We start from the raw sequence: 26681 nt of genomic DNA on the forward strand, positions 1-26681 counted from the left end.
TTTGCTTGCCTGACCTCCCGGGGTCAATTGTGAAGATATCTTGTCTTTTCTAGCTGCCTCAGTTATTATAATAAGTTCAAGGACTTTCAAGGGATTCAGAGGAATTCTTCTTCCAATTGGAGTCCTGTTCACTCAGCTTGTTTCTCTGGAAATTGGGTCAGGGGTCACAGGAGGAGAGTGCTGGTTCAGAGATCCTCTCAGGTCCTCTTTTCTGTTAGGCTTCCCAGAAAGTCCCCTCTCCAACTGTCCAGATTCTCTTTCTTCCTTCAGAATTCTCTCTTCCTTCTGACAGTTTGAGTCCAATTCCTCTCTTACAGAGAGAAGATGAGGGTCTTAAAAAACAAAACATTTAAATGCTGTAGACAAACAGTTTTTAGATAACCTTCCAAGTATTTTAATTTTTAGATTTATAATTCTCCCCTTATTTCCTTAGTGTTAGTTGAGGTAACATGAAACATGTTTTACTTCCTGTTTGACATGGACATTTGTGAGTAGTAGGTGGTTAGATTCTTTATTTTCTAATGTTGTGATAGTATCAATCAGGAATTACTTTGTGTAAAAAATTACTTTTTCTTGTGTGATTTTTTTCAAATCCTAAAATAAAATGTTTGTTCAATAATTAAAAAATTGGAAAAAAGTTAGTTTGGTTACCATTTTGTGCTTTTATTTCAGTTGATTGTCTTCTTAGATATGAATAATACAGTAACAATAAATCATAGTTAGCTGGTGTTGATGTTTATATAAAAGCAATTTAAGAGAGATCAAAGAACATAGTTTCTCCTATTTAATTACTACCAGTATTGCTCACAGTCATTAACTTTTTTTTTTTAAAGCAGACATTCTTTTGTACTTGAATCCAAATTATGACATTTAGAGTTGACTTGTTTTGAATAGAAGCCATTGGGTAAACGGTTAAAACTATTAGTTGAGAATATTGCAGGATGTAAGTATTATGTGTAAGGTAAACAGTTATTTTCAGACATACACCTGTGCTTTTCTTGTGATAAACTCCAAATTTTTCTTAAACTACTTTTGACAAGTTTTCTTGTGCTTTTGATTTATTTTGTTGTTGGTGGTATGTTAGTAAATGTTTAACAACTGACTGAAAGGAGTAGAAGTGAAAAGGTTTATATTACATTCTTTTACTTTCGTCTGCATTATTAACATTTTCTCCATCAATTTCTTAAGCCTTAACAAACAAAAGACTACCTTTTTTTTCCCTTTTTTCTCATTTCAGTACCTCTGCTGATTGAATATGACCAACTTAACTGTTGATTCTGTTCATTAGCTTGAGCTAAGAAAAACTGACAGAATTAGAAAGAGTATATCTTGGAACAAGCATTTTATAGTAATTTAACTTAGGGGTTTTTTCCCCCCCAATCAACAAAGCAATCAAGCAATTCAAGCCCAGATTTATAGTGTTAGTGAACTTCTAAGGTGTAAATGCTCAGGCTGAAATTTTTTTTAAAATTTATTTAATTAATTAATTTAGAATATTTTTCCATGGTTATAAGATTCTTGTTCTTTCCCTCCCATCCCCTAGCTGACACACAATTAGTTTTACATGTGTCATTGATCAAGAGCTATATCCATATTGTTGATATTTGCACTACCATGATCATTTAGACTCTAAATTTTAGAGTCTACATCCCCGATCTTATCCCTACCCATGTGATCAAGCAGTTGTTTTTCTTCTGCATTTCTATTCCCACAATTCTTCCTCTGAATGTGGATGGTGTTCTTTCTCATTAACCTCTCAGAATTGTCCTGGATTATTGCATTGCTGTTAATAGAGAAGTCCATTACATTCGATTGTGCCACAGTGTATCAGTGTCTGTGTACAATGTTCTCCTGGTTCTGCTCCTTTCACTCTGCATCAATTCCTGGAGGTTGTTACCATTTGCATGGAATTCCTCCAGTTCATTATTCCTTTTAGCACAATAGTATTCCATCCCCAACATATACCACAATTTGTTCAGCCATTCCCCAATTGAAGGGCATCCCCTCATTTTCCAATTTTGCCACCACAAAGAGCGCAGCTATGATTATTCTTATACAAGTCTTTTTCCTTATCTCTTTGGGATATAAACCCAGCAGTGCTGTGATTGGATCAAAGGGCAGCAATGCATTAATGTCCCAACTTTGCCACATCCCCTCCAGCACTCATTACTTTCCATTGCTGTCATGTTAGCCAATCTGCTAGGTGTGAGGTGATACCTCAGATTTGATTTGCATCTCTCTCTGATTATAAGAGATTTAGAACACTTTCATGTGCTTATTAATAGTATTGATTTCTTTATCTGAAAATTGTCTGGCTGAAAATTTAAGTCCATTTGAACTGGCTGAAGCACACCTCAAATTGTTATGTACTAATTTCTTGGTTTTTGCTTACTTCATTCTTTCATTGGATGACAAGGTCATCCAGTATTTCTCTGAATTCTTCATATTCATTATTTCGTATAAAATGGTATTTTTTTATTTTTTTTTACTTAACTTTTACCCAGATGATAGACATATACTTGTTTCCAATTTATTTTATCATTACAAAAAAATGTTGCTATAAATACTTTTGTGCATGTGGGATTTCATTTTCTCTCTTTGAGGTATAAGCCTAACTGTGGCATCTTTCGGATAACGTCATGCATGTTTTAGCCACATGGGAAAGAAATTCCAACTTACTTTACAAAATGTGTGTATCAATTTGGGTCTCCATCAAGAGTGTTTTAGTGAACTTGTCTTCTGGGTATTGTTGTATATCGCATCCCTGACCCCTCACCCTCAATTATTTCTACTTTCTCATCTTAAGTATTTTGTTAGGTATAAAGTGAACTCTTAGATTTCTTTTCCTTTTTCTCCTATTTTTTAGGGATTTGACATTTTTCATTATGACTAATAGTTGGTAAATTTTCTTTTGAGAACTTCATATCTTTTTACTATTTTTCCAGTGAAGAATGAATTTTTGTTATTCATGGTTTTGTTAATTTCCTATTTATCTTGAATATTACATTTTTATTTGTTGTTCATTTATTTTCAGGCATGTCCAAATCACTGATTTCCCCTTTACTTCTCCAGCTTATTTTACAAATGAGGAAACTGAGGCAAACAGATTTGGACAGGGTCACAGAGCTAGAAAGTGTAAGAAGCCAGATTTGAACTCAAGAAGATTCTTCCTGCCTATAGACCTGACACACTATCCACTGTGCCACCTAGCTACCCATTACCTATTAGAGATATTGAATACAATGATTTTTTTTTATCTTTATTTGATACATTTTACCTTCTCATCCTAGCTGTATTGATTTTGTTCTTATAAAAACAGAGGGATGCTGTAGGATTTCTGGACATATTCTCCAATAGTTACTCCATTGCAATTTTCCTAACATACTAGAATTATTCTTTAGATACTGGTGTAACTGCCCATCTGTACTTTCTTGTTCTTGCTATTGACTAGATTTTCAACTTTTCTGATCATTTATTTTCTAGGTAATATCTTCTGGACCATTTTCTCCAGAGTTAGTTTAATTGGAAATATGCTTCAATTTTCTTATATTTATTAAGCACTTCTCCATTGTCTCTTAAACCACCCAACAAATTTACTTTTTGTAGATTGTTAGTGCAAGATTTTCAACCAAATATCAAAATTGGGAAAGCTCCAATAATCTAATATGTGTGTGATTTCATTGAAATGAGTGATCCTTTTAGTTTTATAGATTACATTCCAACCAACTAGCTTGTATAATGGATAGAGCATCAGATTCAGGAAGACCTAAATTTAACTGTATGACTCTGGGCAAGTCACTTAAGCTCTGTTTGCCTCTGTTTCCTCAACTGTAAAAAAAAAAATGGAGACAAGCACTTACCTCAGAGGTTTGTTTTGTTTTATTTTTAAGCTTGTTTAATTAATTTAGACTATTTTTTCCCATGGTTAAATGAATCGTGTTCTTTCCATCCCCCTTTTGCAACTAACAAACAATTCCACTGAGTTTTGCATGTGTCATTGATCAAGACCTATTTCCATATTGTTAATATGTGCAATGGAGTGATTGTTTAGAGTCTACATCCCCAATCATATCCATATTGAACCATCACAGGTTTGTTTTGAGGAATAACTGTGAGAGTATTTATAAAGCACCTAGTAGAATACCCAGCATATAATAGTAAAAATAAAATAAATATATAGTAAATTGTGGTTATTTAGGCCATTACCACTAACACCCTCTCATCCATGTCCTCAACAACATTCCTTGAATTCTCTTCTCATAGCATAGATATTTAGGGAAAATGCAGTCTTTCCATCCTCTTTTGGTTGACCCTCTTGTTATAGTTTGGTCCATCATCCTTGTCCCCTTTCTTTGCACCCCTCTCAAACCCCCCAGCTATTTATCTGAGAATATCCTTTACAGCAGTGATGTCAAAACTCAGATAGGAAAGGATTCCAGAAGCTACATATTGACTTAGAAAACCACAAATTAACATCATCTATGTTTTCCACAGCTGTTGTATTCCACAGCACTAGGTATTTTGCTAATAATTGTTCCCAGGGCAATAAGTTTGATATCACTGGTTTACATTACATCTCCAGTCCAATTATTTCCTTAATATATTCTATCATAGTTATAACTGCCATGTTGCCTCTTCATTGCCCTTTGGTTGTTCTTTGATTTCACTTGTTTTAAAAATACAGCATTCCCTGACTACATATCATTAGAAGAATAAAAGAATGCAATTTTTGAAGAGAGAGAGAGAGAGAGAGAGAGAGAGAGAGAGAGAGAGAGAGAGAGAGAGAGAGAGAGAGAGAGAGAGAGAGAGAGAGAGAGAGAGAGAGAGAGAGAGAGAAAGAGAGAGAGAGAGAGAGAGTATGTGTGTAGAACAGCTAAACATTATTTGCAAAGGAGAAATACTAGAAATTTTCCCAGTATATAAAGTGGTAAAGCATGGCTCTCCCACCCCTGTCATTTAATATAGTTGTAGAAATGCTAGTTATTGCAGTAAGGCAAAAGGAAAGAAATAAAGGGTAGAAACATTGGCAAAAGAGGGGAAATGCATTCATTAGTAGATGACATAGTAGTTTACTAGATAATATAGAGAATCCACAATAAAAAGTCATTAAGATATTTAATAGCTTCAGAAAAATAATGCTATAAAAATATAACCATAAAAATTATCAGCTTTTCTACAAAGGAACAGCAAAAACAAATAAAATCTCCATGAGTTAGCTTACCAAAACATGCTCAAAACCATTTATGAGCACAATGATAAAGGAAGAATTAAATAGTTGGAAAGATATTCATATTGCTTATGGTTGCTTCTCAGAAATACAATAATAGTGTTGATACTGTCAAAATTAACTTATAGGGGGCAACTAGGTGGCTCAGTGGATTGAGAGCCAGTCCTACAGACAGGAGGTCCTGGGTTCAAATGTGGCCTCAGATACTTCCCAGCTGTGTGACCCTGGGCAAGTCACTTGACCCCGATAGCCTAGCCCTTACCACTCTTCTGCCTTGGGACCAATACACAGTATTGATTCTAAAGCAGAAGGTAAGGGTTTAAAAATATTAACTTATAGCCTTAATATTCTTTCAGACTAAAAAGGAAAATTTATTCAGGGGAAGAAATGTTCTAAAAAAAATTTTTTTTTTTAACCCTTATCTTCCATCTTGGAATCAATACTGTGTATTGGCTCCAAGGCAGAAGAGTGGTAAGGGCTAGGCAATGGGGGTCAAGTGACTTGCCCAGGGTCACACAGCTGGGAAGTGTCTGAGGCCAGATTTGAACCTAGGACCTCCCATCTCTAGGCCTCGTTGTCAATCCACTGAGCTACCCAGCTGCTCTCTAAAATTTTTTAAGGAGATAGTGGAAAAAAAATAAGAGGAATGAAAGAAACATAGCACTTCCGGGTCTCAAAATATATTATTGTAACGTGGTACTCTAAACTCTTTGATACTGATTACAAAACACAAAAGTAGATAAAATTCTACAACAACAAAAAAGCAATAATCAGTCATAGCCTAATATAATGGCCCAATATTTATTAAAAGAAGAAAGTATAAATATCTCAGTAAAAGATTCCCTCTCCTATAAAATTAACTGGGAAATCCAGAAAGTTTTCTTATAGAATATAGTTTTAGATTTGTATGTTTCCTCACATTGTAGAAGTTCCAAATGGAAAATGCATTCTATTTTTGTTCTTAAACCCTTACCTTCCATCATAGAATCAATACTCTGTATTGGCTCCAAGGAGGAAGAATGGTAAGGGCTAGGCAATGGGGGTTAAATGACTTGCCCAGGTTCACACAGCTAGGAAGTGTCTGAAGCCATATTTGAACCCAGGATCTTCTGTCTCTAGGCCTGGCTTTCATTCTACTGAGCTCCCCAGTTGTCCCCCAAAATGCATTCTTAAATTAAGTCCATGATAACAATTCGTCTTGATTTCTCAACCAGAGAGAGAAACAACCAAAAAAATATACTTCATTTCCCATCTCCAGGAGTACCTTTCTTTTCCAAAATGTACATTCAACTTATCTATACTTCTTAGAAACCCCATCTTCCTTTAAAGCTCAGTTCAAGTGCCATCTCATTTATGAGAACTTCGGTAATTCAGCTACTAGCCCGCCTACTCCCAAATTACCTTGTGTACATTCTCCCTATACCTTTGTATGTACACATTGCTTTCCCTATTAATATGTAAGCTTCTTTAGGTCAGGAACGATTTCATTGTTGTATTTGCACCCACAGCACCTGATACATAGGTGCTTAATAAATGCTGATTGGTTATACATAATTTCATTCCTTTAAGGAAGGCATTAGAAGTTAATCTAGCATTTCTGTTGAATGACTGTTTTATATAGTGTGCAGGGTTTCAAAGTTGCCAAGACAGAAAAACACAGATAGGGCCTTTCCTCTGAGTTTACCTGGAGAGATAGGGAGGGAGAGGGAGAGGGAGAGGGAGAGGGAGAGGGAGAGGGAGAGGGAGAGAGAGAGAGAGAGAGAGAGAGAGAGAGAGAGAGAGAGAGAGAGAGAGAGAGAGAGAGAGAGAGAGAGAGAGAGAGAGAGAGAGAGAGCGAGAGCATGTGTGCGTGCGTGCGTACATGTCTTGTTTTCATGTTGGCCTCCCCATTAGAAGGTGAACTGTAGATCATTTTTGCTCTTTTTGTTAGTGTTTTTAGCCCTTAGAACAGTTTGTGGCAGATAATAAGAACTTAAATGTTTGTTGACTGACTTAAAAGGAATACAAATATGTACCTTTCATATAAGATAATATAAGTAGCACATGAGTTTTATAAATCTGATGTTCTAATTTCAAGCGTCCTAGTATACAGAGGAAGAAAGGATTGCTAGTACATGTGATTATTGTGGACAGCTTCATGGAAGAGCCAGATAGCACTGGAAAGAATACTGGATTGAGGGTTGGAATCCTTGGTTATTGATTTCTTGTGGGACTTTGTCAGTAAAGTTTGACTGAATTTTGAATGAGAGTACTTGAATTCAAAAATTGGTTGTGCCATTTTTTTAATATGTGGTCTCAGTTAAACCAGTTTAATCTCTCTAGACCTTAGTTTCTTGATCTATAAAATGAGGGGATAAGGATTAGAAAGATAATCACATGGAAAGATGGGATAAGAGACATGGGTAAAGGTCTTGGCATGGTACTTGGGTAGAACAGATGAGAGAGAAAACTGAGAAGGGAATGATAGGATAGATTAAAAATGCAGAGTATTGCAAATACTAGGCTAAGAATTTTAGATGTTATTTGCGTAGGTAAAAGACAACTCATTGAAGGTTTTTGATGTAGGGAAATGGCAGTACATATACTAGTGACTAGGAAAATGAATCTTATAACATTATGTTGAATTAGGATTGTAGAATTTTATAAAGAAAGAGATTCATGTAGGTTATTGTACTACAAAGGCTAAACCATACTAATGACAATAGAAATAGAAGGGAAGTTATGAATGATATAACCAAACTTTAAATTTTTATTTTTATAGTAGGTCTGGAGCCAGCACCACTTTCAGTATCTGAGGAAAGGCAGCTTGCGATTCTCACAGAATTGCCCTTTGTAGTTCCATTTGAAGAAAGAGTAAAGGTAGGCAATTTTATTTATTTATCTTATCTCTAATCACAATATTTCACAAATCCCTTATTTTATTGTAAAGTGAAAACAGGAAATACTAAAATTTATTTAGTTGTTTTCTCTATAGCTGGCCCTTTTATTTGTATTTGCATTATTCAGTTATAAAGCATAGTTTTTAAAATTCTATTTTCACCTTAATTTACCTTGTTAAATATCCATTGCTGATGAACACACATGCTAATATGTAATTAAGTAAAATTCTAAAAAGATAATATGCCTGCAAATATATTTCTAGTAGTAGTATTACAAAGGTTAATTGTTTTCAATAATATTGCCTAATTTGTTAAAGTAGTTATTTTGAAGGAGATCTTTGTGTATTAGATGCTCATGAATATTGCTTTATAAAACATAAAAGTGTTGAGATACATTGTAATAAAGTGTAAGTGTATAAATCACTTAATTATTTGCAAAGTGCTTTCTTCATAATAGCATTGTGAGTTAGTTAGTGCAAGTATTATCTCCATTTTACAGATGAGGAAACTGAAGCATAGAGGCTAAGTGAATTGCACTGCAGCTCACAGATAGTAAGTGTGGGAGCCAGGTGGGGAAGCCAACCTGGTCTCCTGATGCTGAGACCATCACCTGGACTAGATCAGAATGCTATTGTTTCATTTGTATATTAATAAACTTTGTCAAAATAGTATGGAGTCACAGTGACTAATATGGATGTATGTTTTGCATAATAATACATATATAATACAGATAAAATTATTTATCATTTCTGAAATAAGGGTAGGGAGGGGACGGAGGGATACAATTTGGATCTTATAATGTGAAACATGAGAAATTGTTATTACATATAATTGTGAAAATCAAATATCTTTGAATAAAAAAATAGTATATAGTCTTGAATCTTTTAGGAAAATAAATGCTGAAGATCAGATGCGCTTTTATTTTTCTTAAAATAATACTATATAATGTTCCAAATTTCATTTGTAGCAACTGCCTTCTTTTAGATTAGATTAGTAGAAAGTGGCCATTGGAGAGGTACCCCTTCACCAAAAAGACTTCAATTAGTTTCTTTTACAATGATTTCCGTTTATTTATTTGTTTTTAAAAAGAGGAAAATCTAAATTTTACTAATTTCTGAGCTCCCTCTGCTGGATCATCTTTAACAGTTATTTTTTACATGGATGTATCCCATTCTTGTTCATATCCATGAGTCACTGAAGTAGGGGAAGATGTTTTCTTTGACAGTATTGATAAATGATTATAAAAACAAACATCTTCATTTGTTAAATGGTTTTGATTTAAAAAATCATATGTGGTTCATTGGTATGGTATTTGGTAATAGTGTATCAAAATATGATTCAAATAATTATTTCTAATAACCTTATAGGTGACCCAAGGAATAATTTGTAGATTTCATATTTTCCCCCCTCTTTGTCAGATATTTCAAAGATTAATCTATGCAGATAAACAAGAAATACAAGGAGATGGTCCATTTCTGGATGGAATTAATGTTACAATCCGAAGAAATTATATTTATGAAGATGCTTATGATAAACTTTCCCCAGAAAATGGTATGTCTAACAATTTTATTTTTCTACAATAACTCATCATCAAAGCAATGTTATTAACTAACCTCTTTTTCACTATGGGAGATAGCATTTTGTAGTGTAAGGGCCAGAGTGTAAGGGGTTAATATAAAAGGTTGGACTGGATTATTTAAGAATAGGTTCTCCAGGAATTTAATCAATTTTAAAATTATTTTTTTAAGCAGTTTATTTGTAAAATGGAGGGAAAGGGAAAGTGAAATGAGAAAGAGGGCAGCATAAGAAATCTTACTTAAGTATCTGGACTATTGCTTAAGCCCTGGCTTTACTCTGGCAAGGTTCCAGAAGCCCCAGCCAAAGGGCCTAAGGGTCAATTAACAGAGGTTTTAGCCAAGAGGCCTCCTCCCAGACAAGGGACCCCTCTAAAGGCTAGTACCTCCAGGAAAGCCATGGAAGGAAGTCAGCCTTTTTCACTCACCCTTGTGGTAATTCTAAGGGAAAATAAAAATAGAAGCAGTCCAAAGTCCTCAGCCAGACAGAGCTACTCCAAGGTCAAGTTGAAGGCAAAAGACCTCTTCACAGGAAGTTCTTGGCATTTTTAAAGACCATTCCTTTTTGTTACTTCCTTTCATTTTGCATGGACCAATGACACCTAAAGCTTTGCTTAGGACTGCCCAAGAGGCAGTCAGTCGATTCTGATTTTTCACCCACTATTGCGCACATGTGAGTGACAGACCTTCCCCACTCAAGTATAAGTGGGGTGTATCCGCTTCTGGTGATTAAATCTAAAAATGGACAGGAGAGAGTTAATCCCATCTTCATGGTAGTTTGCAGTAATTAGAACTGGGATCATATCCTTGGTTTGCCCTTTCTTTTACAATGAAGAGTCAACTCACCTTTTTAGATCTTACTTTCCTTGTTTGTAAATTTGGAGGATTAGTCTACTTATATCTAAAGTCCCTTCAATGAAATCCATGATCCTATTTTTTATTTGTACCTGATTTGCATAAAGTATTACCTGTTTTATAAACAGAAAGATATTGAATCTGATTTAAAGAATTGTATATTGCTAAGCATTTTAAATAGCCTGATTTATACAAAAATAGGTAATTTTTTTCTGATTTATAATTATTTTTAATAAATGTTTCAAAATTTCAATATATTATTATTCAAATTTGTTTTAAAATTTTTTATAGAAGCAAAAAAAGATATATTGAGCATGAATATAGGCCAAATTTAAGTACATATCCAATCCAGCTTGTACAAATAAGATTTTAATCATAATCCTTGCTATTAAAATGCTTTACAATTTTTCAGATGGTTACACTTCTTCCTGTGGTATGATTTCATGCTACCTTTGTCATCTAGGTGGCACAGTAGATAGAATGCCAGGCCTGAAGTCAGTAAGTCTCTCCTTCTTCAGTTCAAATCTGTCTCCAGACACTTAAAAGCTGTGTTACTGGGTAGGCCAGTTAGCCTTGTTTGCTTAATTTCCTCATCTATAAAATTACCTAGAGAAAAAAATGGCAAGCCTCTCTAGGATCTTTGACAAGAAAACCCCAAAATGGGGTCTCGAAGAGTTGGACAGAATTGAACGACAAACATGCAACTTTTATATACACAAAAAGAATTTAGACAAAACATTGTGTTTTTAGTTTTACTTTGTGTTCCCTAATTCCTTACCTTTTATAAACAATATTGATAGGAGTTTGAAAAGGTTTTGTTTCAGTGTTAGAATGATAACTTTAAATGTGCAAAGTATAATTATTATTTTCAGTTTATTGTGGTTTGATAGCCAAAAACATGTAAATTATTTTGGAAAGATTTCAGTTTAAAATTGTTGAAATTTTAAATGATTGATCATAAGGCACCCCAATACCTTCTTGGATAAATCAGTTTCTAAGACTTTGCAAATATTCAAGGATTTAGTTAGCTAAAGACTTTTGTTATGTTTTGTTCTGAAGGGGAAGATTTTTTTATTTTATTTTACTGTAGTTGATGATGTTTAAAGGGGTGGGCAGTATTTCTCTTCATTAAAAAATAATGAAATCCAGATTATATCTTAAAATATATAAAAGTACAAAGGCAAATTTTATCACAATTCAACAATAAGTCTTGTAATTTTATATTGTTATATGGTGAAAAGATAGAATTTTTACATATGTGATTAAAAAGTAATTGAAAAAAATTATTTTTAAGAAATCTGAGTTTATTTGATTATGTCATTCCCTCCCCCCATAAACCCTTACTTTCTTAGTATCAGTTCTAAAACCGAAGAAGGGCAAGGGCCAGGCAATAGTGGTTAAGTAACTTGCCTATGGTCATATAGGAAGTATCTGAGACCAGATTTGAAATTAGGTCCTCCCAACTCTCTCCACTCTGATATATAGCTGCCCATCGAAATCTGTAAATTGTTTGTGATAAAAAGGTTTGATCAGTGCTGAACCTGGTTTTAGCTCCTAACAGTCTGTAAGTCCAGTTGGTAGGCCTCAGCTGAAGTATGATGGTTTGAGATGCAATCTGACTGCTTCTTGATGATATAAAAAAAAACAGTAAATTGGTTTATTTACCTTCTTTAACCCAGGAAGGGATAGAGGACCAGGGAAAAAGTGACCCTAATCTTTTCCCTCTAAATCTCCTCCAAAAAATCTACAGACTCCTCACGGAGTTGTCTTCTTAATCTTGATGCTGCCTCATTTACACTCTCTTGCCTGTTTAAAAAAAATCCCCCTAACTTTCTGATCTAACTGGTCCTCAAAAATCAATATTTGAAGAGTTATAGTTCATCAGTAGCAGATAGGGTGAGGTAACTGAGGAATTCACCCTCATGGGCCTGGGCCAAAATAGCTGCAGCCTCATTCTCACAGACAGGTCACAGGGCTCTGGTAGGGTTCTTCTTAGTTGGTACAAAATCCCTTATGTACCAGATCTCAGGAACTCAATTGGTGACTACAGTGAAGAGAAGGTGAACAGGATATCTCACTCAATGACCCGATGGCTGGGTGACTGGATCACAAAAAACAGGAATCTGTGGCTTCCAAAGAAAGTCAGGTGACATTCTTCTTGGTCACACCCACTGCAGGAAGTGATCTCTCGAAAATCCTTGAAGAGACAGGAACATCCCACCCCCACCCCTTGCTGTTTCTGTGAGTTTCATTTTATATCTTCCTCATACTCTGGAATCTCTCCTTTAGTTCTGTGCATGCGCCAGCCCTCTTCTGTAAAGTCTTACACCAGACTTTTGCAAAAGCTACTTACTACCTGTCTTTTCTCTCTCTTTCACCATGATTATACTGTTTTTTAAGATAATGGCGTTATAGACTTAGAGGTAGTGATTATGTCAGTGGGAAAACTTACCCTTCTTTATAAATTGGAGGAAAGCTTGTAAAGGACTTGGGGGTTAAAAACTGTGATTTCATGTTCAGATTTAGGGTTGAAAGGGACTTTAATATTCAGGTTTAACCTTTTCATTTTATAGATAAGGAAACTGTGCCCCAGAGAGATTGAGGTATTTGTTGAAGATTACACTGGTAGAAACCAAGAGGGGTAAATTTGTATTTGTAAATAAGTATTTGTGTATTTGTATTGTGAGTGCTGCGTCTCTTTTGTATTTTTTGATTGCCTCTAAATCTTCTATTGTTAAAAAAAATTCTACCATCTATAGATTTGAAAAGCACCACATTCCATTCTTTTGTATTTCATTACTTGAGCTTTTACATTTGGTCTGCTATCTGTTGCATACTTAATGTGATATATGTTGTAGAGTTCTCTTCTAAAAGTGCTGAACTTCTTTCTGGTTTTCTCACCAGTTCTTGTTAGACAGGGAATCTTTTCAGCAGTGGTTTTTTTCCTTGAGTTTATCAAGTATTATTAAGGTTTTTGATTGCTTCTGATTCCTTCTTACCTAGTTGGTTTTATTGATCTGTTTTTCTGTTTGATATTAGTCAGCAGGTATTTATTAAGCACTTATTCTGTGCCTAGATCCTGGGTGATAAAAAGACAAAAATGGTTGACTAATTTTTAAACATTTGATAAGGTTTTACTTTCAAATATTCCTGAACCCCAGGAGTTTAATTGTGTTAAGACCTTTTTGGCAGTTCTGTTAGCTTTTCCTTCAAGAAACTATGTACTATTTCTTTTGTTGCATATATATTTAATAATATTATCAGGGAGTTTTCCTTTTTGTTGCCAAATATGAAAGTCTTACTTAAAAGGCATTATCATCAAAAGTATTTCTGAAGGGGCAGCTGGGTAGCTCAGTGGATTGTGAGAGCCAGGCCTAGAGACAGGAGGTCCTAGGTTCAAGTCTGGTCTCAGACACTTCCTATCGGTGTGACCCTGAGCAAGTCACTTGACCCCCATTGCCTAGTCCTTACCACTCTTCTGTCTTGGTTCCAAGACAGAAAGTAAGGGTTTAAAAAAAAAACAAAAAATAACTACTCCTAACCACTCAATATTACTTGTAAGATCAAATATCAATTCCTATGTTGTTTAGTCATTTTTTCAGTTGTTTTTGACTCTTTCAGAATTTTTTGGCAAGAAAATTGGAATGGTTTACCATTTTCTTCTTCAGCTAATTTTACTAATTTTACAGATGAGGAAAGTGAGGCAAAGAAGGTTAATTGATTTGCCCCAGGGTCACACAGCTAATAAATGTCTAAGGCTGGATTTGAACTCAGAAGGGGAATCTTTTCCTGGCTGTATCTACTGTGCCACCTAGCCACCCATCAACCCTCTTATTTTCCATTTAACATTTTTCACAACTTGGCTCCATCATACCTAATAATAATGGAGAAGACTCTCCCTCTTCCTCTCCATTAAAAATTGCATAAAATTCGAGTATCAGAGCTTATCTCCAACTACAACACATCTTTCATAGACCTAAAGAAAGATAAATAATTATAGAAATAATTATTGTTCCTGATTGGTCTTTACTGACTTAGAAACAGTAGTGATGCTACAAAATTGCAAATTTAGTGCCATTCAGTCCTCCAAGGATTTTTAATCTACACAATAAGACTATTGCTATTCTAAATCTTTTGTTCTTTGAAGTGAATCTTTCACACAGTCTAATTTTTACTCTGTATAGATACTTTTACTTATTTAAAGCATCTACCTTCCATTTTAGAATCAGTACTATGCATTGGTTCTAAAGCAGAAGAGCAGTAAGGCAATGAGGATTGAGTGAATTGCCCAGGGTCACATAGCTAGGAACTGTCTGAGGTCAAATTTGAACCCAGGACCTCTTCTCTGGGTCTCTATCCACTGAACTACCTAGCTGCCCCTATTATTTATTTTTTAAGTGTATTTGCTTTATATATCAAATTGTTCTGACAAATATTCTCTTATTTTCTCAAGAACTTTCATTCATTCAATCATCAAGTGAAAATCATTTCACCATTGTGAATTCTCTTGTCAGTGGAACTCATTAAATTTGTTTGAATTCATATTTCACTGTTTAGACAACTTTTGTCCAGGAACAAGATGGCTAAATACATTTTAAGTTATCACAATTCCTTTCCATATTTTTAATGAAATCTGGTCTTGTGAGCTTTATGCAGTATTTCTTCTCTTTCCCCAACCCTCATAGTCTTTAAGACAAAATACTCCCATGTTCCTTCCAGTATTCCTCTTACAACATTTTTCAAAGCCTCTTCGCCATCCTGTAAGCTTCTGAAAACACTGTAGTCTGTTGGTGTCCTTTTTGCAAAAAGTACCCAAACTGAACAAGTTGGCCTGAAAAGAATAGAATCTTCCACATATAGTGTCAGTAACAGAGAAAGCAGTGAAACTTGAGCTTCCTTTAAAGATATATCCTGTATTTCTATTAATACATCTCAGTAATATCTAAGTTTTTTTTACTCCCTTGCACAGTTAATCTATATTAAGCTTTTAGTCAACTAGGAGACCTTTTTAAAAAGCATTTCTGTTATTTTAAAAATTCTGACTTTTTGCTCAAAATGATTAAAGATAATATTTTGACTTGGTCCAGATTTTAGTGAGGGTTTACTGATCTTCAAATACATTGAGATTGGAAAAGGATCCTTTACTGTGTTCTTCATAATGTAGCCCATTTGCAGTTACTCTAGTGGTAAAGTCAACCTGAAAGTCAGGAATACTTTTTCAGGTTAAATCCCCTCTTCTAACACACAATGGCTTTGTGACCTAGGCCAAGCTTAACCAACTCTCACCTCCCCCTGACTCAAAAGGACAAATTATTCAATGTTTGTTATGAACTAGTTTCCTCCATGCACTTTCTCTTCCTTGATGAATTGACAGGCCTAAAGAGAAAAGATTTCTTTGGGGACAGTGCATGACTAGTCCTTTTCCTTATACTTGAGAATACCAAATAAGCAATGTGTTTTAGTGGAAGGTGTTCTGTCCTTATGATTGGGGGAAACTTGAGTTTGAATCCTACTTGATTCTTTCTTACTAGGTATGTGGGCACTTTGAGCTTCAATTTCCTCCTATACAAAAAGGAACTCATGAGAGTTCTAATGCATACTACTTTGATTTGTTATGAAAATCAAATGAGCTGTTGCCTAATAGTGCTTTGCAAACCTTAAAGCACTATAAAAATTTCAACTATTATAATTATATTTGCACTACCTTCCTCATAATTAATGTGAAGGGTTTTCTTTTTTAAAATTCTAAAGCATCATGGAAATATAAGCTGTTAATACTGTTCTTATTACATATTTCCAAATAAAAACTTTTAAGATTTTCAGTGCTTAATTGCTAATGCTTTTGCTGCCAGGGAAATATCCCATATAAGTAGATTAGAAATTAGAACCTCAACTTTCAACTTGAGATTCCAGGCTATCAGCTATGCTACCTAGCTACTCCCAGGTGTTCTACATCTTAAGAAAAAGGAACACTACTTGCAATTAATTTCAAAAGCCTCCCCCCCCCCCCAAAAAAAAAAAAAAAACCACATCAAAAATCTGTAGGTAAAATTTAACTTTTCTCCCTGTGAAAGGTGTTGCTAATTTAGAGACTCTGGTCTAAAGACAATGAATTTTTGATAATAATTTTTTAATAATAATTTAAATGGGTGATGCTTTTTTCTTTCCTTCCCACCTTGTCAAGTGAAAGAGAGCAATCAGGAGTTGATAATTGGCAGCAGCAAGGTCATAGTCCAGATTGTATTTTCAATCATTCTCTAGTGATTTCTTAACATTGTGGAATAAGAACTTTATTTATTATTATTTTTTTAAGGCTTCCTGTAGAAGGTGGGACTTTATTTTTTTATTTTAGTTTTTTAGTTTTTAAAACATTTTTTATTTGGTCATTTTCATACATTATTCATTGGAAACAGAGATCATTTTCTTTTCCTCCCCCCTCCCCCACCACCCTTCCCCTAGCTGATGCATGATTCCTCTGGGTATCACATGTGTCCTTGCTCTGAACCCATTTCCTTGTTGTTGGTATTTGCATTAGGGCACTCATTTAGCATCTCTTCTTGATCATGTCTTCTCAACCTCTGTAGTTAAGCAGTTGCTTTTCCTCGGTGTTTTTACTCCCTCAGTTTGTCCTTTGCTTAAAGATAGTTTTTTTTCTCATACATTCCTGCAGATTGTTCAGGGACATTGTAAAGCCATTAATGGAGAAGTCCATTACATTTGATTTACCACAGTTTATCAGTCTCTTGTGTACAACGTTCTCCTGCTTCTGCTCCTTCCGCTTTGCATCACTTCCTGGAGGTTGTTCCAGTCTCCCTGGAATTCCTTCACTTTATTATTCCTTTTAGCACAATAGTATTCCATTACCAACATATGCCACAATTTGTTCAGCCATTCCCCAATTGATGGGCATCCCCTCGTTTTCCAATTTTTGGCCACCATAAAGAGTGCAGCTATGGATATTCTTGTACATGTCTTTTTCCAGAATAAGAACTTTAAAAGAAATCAAATGTTAGAGTTACCCAGCAATAGATTTTTTAAAAATCTGTCAATCCTCTACCATAAAAACTGTGTTATGTACTTTACAAATAGGAAATTTCTAGAACTTAGTATTTTAGAAGCTAATCTTTTGGGAGACCTCTCCAAAATCAAAATAGAGATAAATTTAGAATTGTTTACTGTTTTGGAGCTATATTTCACCAGTTTCTTATAGACAATAATGGTTTACTTGAGTAAATTAATTTCACATGAAAGTCTTTTTAAAAAGCCTGGGAAATACTGAGACCACCTGCAGCTCAGTATTTTGTCTTTAAGTATCACTTCCTTGACATGATTTCTAATCAGTTAGGTTTTTACTTTAGATATGACAGTAGAGTATACTATAAAGATTAGTGGATCTGAAAGTTGCAAGTACTGCACTCTTTAAAAAGATAGTGACGTTTATAGCACTCATACAAGTTAGTAAATCATATCATAAAGTATATTTGCTAGCCAGTTATGGTGTTATAGTCATTAAGTAAGAATGGATTTTGCCTGGGAAGAATTCAAAGATGGAACAACAGAATAGTTTCATCCATTTTACATAAGCTAGGATGAAACAGCTACATAAACAACTTTAGAATTTGTACCAAAATTCTACAATAAAAATAAAATTAACGTATCCCTGAACATTCAAACTTAATAGAAAATCTTAGTGATATTTCACATTAAAAGGCACTTGACATGATGATGAAGTTTTAAATTCCACTAATTTATGATTTTTAATGAAGCATTTTGTAATGTTTGTCATAAATAGTACCTTCCAACATTTGTTCCAACAATCCATTAACCCAAACATAATGAATTGACAGGGTATGTATGTAACAAAGATGAAAGAGGAATATATATGAAGTTGTGAACTTCTGTTACAATAAAAGGGTTTTATTTTGTAGTGTATTGTATTTAACAGTAGTAAAAAAACATTAACCTCGATTTGACTGGATGGGTGGATTTCTCTTTATTCTTGGTTCTCGATGTTTACATTTTGGGCTAAGCAAATGGGTTAAGGAGATGACTTTTTTAACATTCTAAAAAATAGCTTTAATATTTTATGCAAATACATCACTAGAATCAGAATGAACAAAAACAAATCCCTTTTCCAGAATGGGGAGAGGAAGGAGAATAGCTTCCACTATCATTGAGGGCAAAAGTATTTCTTTGCACTGAGATAAGCCAAGACAATGCTTAGCAGGACTTTGCACACAACACTAAGCACATGCTTAAAATTTACCATACTTAATTGAATTAGTAAAATTTTAGAATTATAACGTTTCAGTTAAAGGGTTATGGGAATTATAACAAAAATTGAGGTTAGGAAAAATGTTTGATGTTACACAGTAGTAGCTAACCTCTACAATGCCTAAAGCAAGAAGCTGGTTATAACTACTGCATTTTTTAAACAAAAAATTACTCAGTATCCCTGGTTTTTCCTAACATTCTAGGAATTAGCCTGTGTGTGTTTTTTTTTAAGCTTTATTACTCTTCTTATGTAAATGCCAATAGAGATTAACTCACTTCCCTCACCACATCCTTGAAAGCAAAGAAGCTACATCAGAAAATATGTACATCATTCTACCTCTAGTCTTCTAAGAGATAGGTGGAATGATTCATTATCAATCTTCAAAAGTCATGATTGGTCACTGTATCAGAGCTCTAAAGTCTTTCAAAGTGTATGTGTGTGTATATGTTTTTACATTTTGATCCACGAAAATGTATTTCCTGTTTTCACCCAACTTACCCAACTTCTCTGTTACATCATATGTTTTTCCATATGTGTGACAAGGAAATCACTTTAAAAGACTGATATATATTAATTTAAAGTCGCCAAGGAATTCAGCTATGTAATTCCTAAATGAAAACTCAAGTCAGCAGTCAACCTTTTATGGAGTTTAATTACAAACAGGAGGAAGAAAGGTATTAGAGATAGAGAGAGAGAGGGAGAGCGAAAGGGGAGAGAAGGGAATAGGGCTTAAATACCCCTTCTGTTTAGGCTGGGCCAAAAGGCCCAAGCTCTTAGATAGCTGAGGCAAAGAAAGGAGATCAGTCCCTATCACTCATGTGACCAAAATGGAGAAACAGTTTCAGGGGCCTCCACCTCCAGCTTCCTTCAAAGCAAGCTTCTCAGAGCACAACCTCTCAGAGCAAAACCTCTCCAACCACCCTAGTCCTCAGACCCCCGCTATCTTTAAGGAAAACATCCTAGTTCCCTCCCCTCAGTTCTCACATCTACCAATCACTGTCCATGTCTTCCCTGTGCCAGTGGTGGCTCTAGCTTAACCCAGGACCTACCAGAGGTCTGTGGCTTTGCACATGTCTGTTGAAGGTCATATTCTCAAATAATTAAATCTTGATCTTTTGCTATAGCCCTTCCTAAATCCTGTTACCCTGAGTAGGGTGGAGATTGGAATAATTAAATTTTGATCTATGCTGCAGCCCTTTCCATTGTTCAGCAAAAGGTTTCTGTCCTAAAGTAATCTTAAGAAGGGAGGAGGAGGAACCTCCCTTGCCAATGGGGTTCACATTCCAATAGAGTTCCCACTATCAGTATGAAATTCCCTACAAGCATGAAACCTTCCAGTGGTGAAATTTCCAACATTTATAAGTCTAAGAAATTTTAAGGTTTACACAGGTTTCTCAGATTTAAATTGTCTATTTAGATATTTCTCATTTTTTCTCCTCAGTATCTTCATAATTTCATTCTTGAAGACATCACCGACCTTCTTTTTTGAATTTCCATCTAGAATTTTAGTCTTTTCTCCAAGTCCTATCTATTTTTCTTCTCTATTACAAAACCCTAGGAAGAATATTTTCTCATTTTGTTCAGGTTTTCCGTAGCATATAGTGATAACAAAATCATATATATTTGTCCCTCTACTGATCTTCATCCATATTTTTCTTTATTCTTCTTCCCCTTTGTTTCCTGACTTTCCTCACATAAATGTACCTCTTTAGTATACATTACTACTCTATAACACTTAACTTACTTTTTTCTTTTTGGATAACATATCCAAAGACATATTCCAATTTCATTGTACCAAGATTCATTGATGCCCATTAGATAAAATTTGCTTTTCTGTAATCTCTAATAATTCTTTTTGCATTTGCCTCTTAAATTTTGAGCATTTGTTCAGAGACATTTGAGACAATATGAAATTATTAGATTTTGTTTCTTTTAAACTTCTGGTTTTCTACACTACTTTATTATTTATTTTTAACATTCATTAAAAAATTTTTTTGAGTTCCAAATTCTCTTTTTTCCCTACCTTCACTCCACCTATTGTGAATTTTACATGTGTAATAATGCAACTGCTATTCATCCTTTATTGCAGCTACTTTCTGTGGTATCTTGCAGGGAGGGACGCAGTGGCAGGGTATTTCTCTTCCTCTCATCCTTTTTCTTTTAAAATACTTATGATAGATTTGCAGGATTCTAAGCAAATATATTTTGTCTGCCTTTGCAGATGAACTCTATCTCTAGCCACAAGTCTATCATTGATATTTTTAGGTCTTGGTCTGTCAATTCAAATTACATTCTTTGGTATCCTTTTGGTATCCTTTTCTTAGACAACTCTACTTCTGACAATAGTTTTTCTCTTCTCTCTCCCTTCCCATCGGTGGAGACCTGAGAAAAACAACTTGTGCTCTCTAGGATATTGGTTTTTTGGTTTTTTTGTTTTTGTTTTTGTTTTGTCCAAGACTTGGTGAAATATGAGTGAATGATTGAAAGTATAGGTATTTACTAAGCACTAGCCACTGGAGAAACAAATACAAAACTAAGACAGGCTCTAGGAATTTCCATTCTGCTAGGTGTGATGTGACAAATATTTTAGAATGCGGATCAGAGAAGGGGAGTTTTGGTTTAAGGATTCACAAGGGTTATGAGTAGAAAAATAAGACAATCTATTGTCTTATTCTTTTTAATAGATCTTTTAGGAAGCATTGATTTGAATCTCAGAGCAGGTGATGGAGGTTGAAAACAACTGGGAGGCATGTTTATTTAAGTATCTACTAGGCTAATGATGGCATGATGCTTTGCTTTTGTTTTCTGATGATTGGATGTGTGTGATAGGAGGCCTTGTTTGGAGTCAACTAGATATAGTGGGCTAGATAATTTTTCCCACTCAATTCCTAAGTGTCGAAGATGAATAAACTTCCCACAGAGTAAAGGACTGTGATATTTATTGAAGTGATTTCTGTTCCTAGTGGTGGATGAAGGACTGTTGGACAAGAATTATTCTAAAGCTATAAACCCAGTGAGATAGAATACATTTCAATGAGCTTCTTACATCATATACCACAAACAAGCTCTAAATTAGTCATAGATTTTGAGCAGGAAGGGAACTCATAGATCATTCCTTCCAACCACTTAATTTTACAGGTGAGTAGACTGAGTCAGTAATAACTACTTATATGCAATAATTACTACTTATATAGCATTTTATAGGATTCATAATGGTTTGTATTCATTACTTCATAAAAAGCCTGGGAGGAAAGTACTAAAGAAAATTTTCATCTTTATTAAAAATCAACATCCTGAGCTTGGGCAGTTACAGTGCCTAACCATGGACGCATGCTCAGCAAATTGCATAAGTCAGCATTTTAACTCAAACATATTCTTGAGTTTATGTTCTCTACTTTTAGCTCTATTGCAATATTTAGGGTTATGAGTTGAACTTTAAATCTTTTTAAATTTGCATTCTTCTATTAGTAATGTTTCACACACTTGTTGATAATGTGTAATTCTTTCTGAAAATGTTGCTTTTGACCACTCATAGGGAAGTGGCTTTTGTATTTAAATTATGTCTGTGGGGGGAAAATTATATTTGTATCAGTTCTCTACAGAGTTTAGATATCAGAGATGATTAATATAAAATGTTTTTCCTTTCTAGTTTTCTCCTCTTCAAATTGTGCTTATTTTGGCCAAACTGTCTCTTTTGTATTCTTAGAATTTCTCTTTTCTGAATTCTCTTTCTATAGTGGAGTAGTAAAATATATAACTGTTGTTTTTTTCCTCATTGTTTTTTTGTTTTTGTAATGTAACTCTGACCTTATATTTAAAATGCATTAATAAAATTTGAAAACAAGCAAATTTTTAAAGACAACAAATGTAAATTAGCAATAGCCATATACAGAAGTGTTCAAAATAGTTAGAAGAGAAGTGCACATTAACACATTTTCTCATACAATGTCCCACACCTAGTTTGGCAAAGAAGGTAACAGGTGGAAATAGTCAACCATTCAGGTTGGTTGTGGGGAAATTTTAATACTGATGTGCTCTTTTTAGAACTATAATTCAGCTGTATTGGAACATAATTTGCTATTTGTAATTTTTTTTTTCAAAATATTTAGTTAGTAATTTTTCCTGCAGTCTTCCAGAGTACTTTTTTGTTGAGGAAAAGAAAATTACATAAACAACTCTGCCTATCATTACCTTTTCTTTTGCTGGGGATACTTTTTTCTGTTTATGGCTTTCTCTCTATCTGATATAATCTTATGGTTCATTCAGAAATGCTGTTCTCCCCCCTCACCCCATTTTTGTTAAATCTGTGGTGATTGTACCACTTTTCTAATTTGGAAAAAAATGTAGTTTTTTGTATTAAGATGCCATGTAAGTTCATTGTAATTTTATGGGTTTTCTTTTTTTTTAAATTGCCCTGATGTGTGAATCTGTTGGATTATTTTCATTTGTCTTTTTGTTCACCTGTTTTTTTAGAGCCCGATTTGAAAAAGCGAATTCGTGTGCACTTACTTAATGCACATGGCCTTGATGAAGCTGGCATTGATGGTGGTGGCATATTTAGAGAGTTCCTGAATGAACTACTGAAATCAGGGTTTAACCCCAACCAAGGATTTTTTAAGACCACTAATGAAGGACTTCTATATCCCAATCCTGCTGCACAGATGCTTGTTGGAGATTCTTTTGCCAGGCATTACTACTTTCTGGGCAGAATGCTGGGAAAGGTAAAGAATTTCTTTTTTAATAAAAAATAAATTTAGAAATCTAGAAAAATTAAATAATTAGATTATTATGTGTTTATAGCATATAATTATATAACTATATTTATAATATAATAAAATTAATTGGATATAAAAATAAAATAAAGAAACCTGAGTTAAATTTAGAAAATATTCTCAAAGGGGGAAGCTGGGTAGCTCAGTGGATTGAGAGCCAGGCCTAGAGATGGGAAGTCCTGGGTTCAAATATGGCCTCAGACACTTCCTAGCTGTGTGGCCCTGGGCAAGTCACTTAACCCCCATTGCCTAGCCCTTACCACTCTTCTGCTTTGGAACCAATATACAGTACTGACTCCAAGATGGAAGGTATGGGTTTAAAAAAGTAAAAGAAAAAAAAAGAAAAGATTCTCAGAAAGTGTTGAAAAATATTGGATTTTTTTGTTGTTAAACTTGTCTACAGATTTTTCCTAAAAACCAAGCATTTTTATCTTTTCTTTAGAGTTATATTACATACTAAATAGTTACTAGTTTACTAAAATAGTTTTTAAAAAATAGCTTACTAAAAGTTACATAATAAAATAATTATAATTAAAAAACATTTAACTGCTTTAGAGAAACTACTTTGCTGAAAACCAAACCAGGAATACCTTATGTAGGTGCCATGTTTAATTTATATCCTAGTATAATAGAAATCATGTTTTCCTTTGCCTCAAAAATAAAGGAAATTAAACAAATTCTCTTCTTGTGAATCTATATTTAATAACAGATTCTGTGTATAAATAGAAACTTTACTATTACTTGTTTGGAGAGTTATGGAGAGAAGAATCAATTAGCAATTAGCAATCATTTGTTTCCATTATGCTAATCCATTATGCCATCAGTGTGCTAAACACTGGGGTATGAATACAAAAATGATACAGCTTCTTACCTTAAGTAGCATATATTTTTCTGTGATATATGTCAGCTGTATGACTGGGCAGGTCACATATCTGCACCCAGGCAACTTTCTTAAAACTATTATTTGCCGAAAACTTGCAATCTGCATTGGTATTGGGTCATGACTTAGTGAGATGTCCCTATAGCAATCATGCCACAAGTCTGTACTTCTCTCTCCCCACTCCAACCCCTAACCCAAGCAACAATTAAAAGAATAAAAAACGAACTGTTGTCTTTAGCTGTCTTACAGGAAAGAAACAGGTTATTGGAGTGCAGAATTTTATTGTAGTTTTGGCAGAATCAATTTGGTGTGTTTTTTGTCTTCATGTTTTTTGGGGTTTTTTATTTTGTTGGCCATTATAGGTTATGGGGTAAGATAACAGCAGTGTTGTAGAGTGGAAGGACCAGTGACTTATAGATCAGAAGGCCTGTGTTCAAATCCCACTTCTATAACCTTTCTGATCTTGGACAAGTCATTTAACTTCTCTAGATCTCAGTTTCTTCACCACAAATTGAGGTGGTTGAATATGGTTGGCCTAAGGTATCTTTCAGCTTTAAATGTGTAATTCAGTGGGAACTGGATCTAAAGGTGTTACTATACTATGTATTATGATTCTTTATACTCTCTGAGGCAAGTCACTTAACCTCAGTAATTCTTGATTTCTTTTTGGTTTCATTATAAATAGAGATTGTTATGCTACATTTCTCCATGTGAAGAAAATGCTTTAAAATATAAATACCCTTATATTCTTTTATTTATTTATTTATTTAGAATTTTTTTTTTTCATGGTTACATGATTCAAGTTCTTTCCCTCCCTTCTTCCCTTCCTGCCTCCCTGAGCTGTCAAGCAATACTAGTGGGTTTTACATGTATCATTCAAAACCTGTTTCCATATTATTAATATTTGTAATAGAGTGATGATCATTTAAAGTCAAAATCCTCAATCATGTGCCCATCGAACCATGGGATTGATCTAATGTTTTTCTTCTGCGTTTCTTCGCCTACAGTTCTTTCTCTGGATATGGATGGTGTTCTTTCTCATGAGTCCCTCAGAATTGTCCTGGATCATTGCATTGCTGCTAGTAGAAAAGTCTATTCCATTCAGTTGTTGCCATAATGTATCAGTCTCTATACAATGTTCTCCTGATTCTGCTCCTTTCACTCTGCATCAATTCCTGGAGGTCTTTCTCCAGTTAATCATTCTTTTCAGCACAATAGTATTCCATCACCATCAGATACCACAATTTGTTCAGCCATTCCCCAATCAACCAATTTTTTGCCACTAGAAGGAGTGCAGAATACCCTTATGATCTTTAGGATTCTGAAGTACTTTTGTGATTATCAAAGAAAATTTCAGTTATTCAGTGTAATTTTTTTATTGTTATTATTACATATCAAAATACATTCATTATATAATTGATTGAAAATTAGCCTTATATGGATGATTTATCTGGTAACTGAGCATATGCTTAAGTAAAACTTTGATTCCTAAACTTCTCAAGAATGAAAGACTTGGAACTTCCAATACCTCTTCCTCTCTTGTAATATCATAAACAGTTATGTAGATGCTTGATTTATATTTCTGAGGAAATACATAACAAAATTACATTGAATTTATCAACAATTTATATCTTATGAATCACAGCCTTTTCTATATTTAAGAAATAGTTAATGCATGCATATATGTGGGTGTGGGTGTGTATAAAAGACACATTGAGTCTACAGAAGTTATATATTAAATTTTTTACTAAGATGGCTATGTCTGTTTTTGGAACTTTCTGATATTGGAAGCATAATGTACATATGGATTTTTGGACCATAATAAATGGCTTTAAGTCCAAGGAATTCACAGTCCCACAGTTGGAGGTCCAGTGATTAGAGAAATTTTCATATACTTGCTCTTTTGGATAAACTGGAGATTACTGTACCTTTTTAGTTGTTAGACTTAAATTAATAACTCCAGGTAATGATCAGGGTTAGGTTAGAGTAGGTTTAAATCTCTCTATATATCTGTTTTCTCTATTTCAAGTGATTATTAATAAACTATGAAAATAAGAACAAGGAATTATTAATTTAAGTCTAATATAGTAAATAGCATATCCATTGTAGTGTGACAAGGAAATCACTTTAAAAGACTGATATATATTAATTTAAGGTCACCAAGGAATTCAGCTATGTAATTCCTAAATGAAAACTCAAGTCAGCCATCAGTCTTGTAT

The 26681-nt window shown here is 34.2% G+C and overlaps 1 protein-coding gene across 4 annotated transcripts in view; it reads left to right on the top strand.

Annotated features, from left to right (window-relative positions):
* Positions 1-26681, top strand: part of UBE3C (ubiquitin protein ligase E3C) — a 183893-nt gene that overhangs the window by 98886 nt on the left and 58326 nt on the right. For 2 of the 4 annotated variants that reach the window (XM_007504677.3, XM_001364910.5), the window contains 3 exons: positions 7989-8086; positions 9525-9657; positions 23284-23531. In XM_007504677.3, the coding sequence (XP_007504739.1) occupies positions 7989-8086; positions 9525-9657; positions 23284-23531 (479 nt within the window). The remainder of the gene's footprint in view (positions 1-7988; positions 8087-9524; positions 9658-23283; positions 23532-26681) is intronic. The other 2 variants (XM_007504678.3, XM_056799969.1) reach the window with 1 other exon arrangement.

This window comes from Monodelphis domestica, chromosome 5 (assembly GCF_027887165.1).
Source record: "Monodelphis domestica isolate mMonDom1 chromosome 5, mMonDom1.pri, whole genome shotgun sequence".
Taxonomy (NCBI): Eukaryota; Metazoa; Chordata; class Mammalia; order Didelphimorphia; family Didelphidae; genus Monodelphis; species Monodelphis domestica.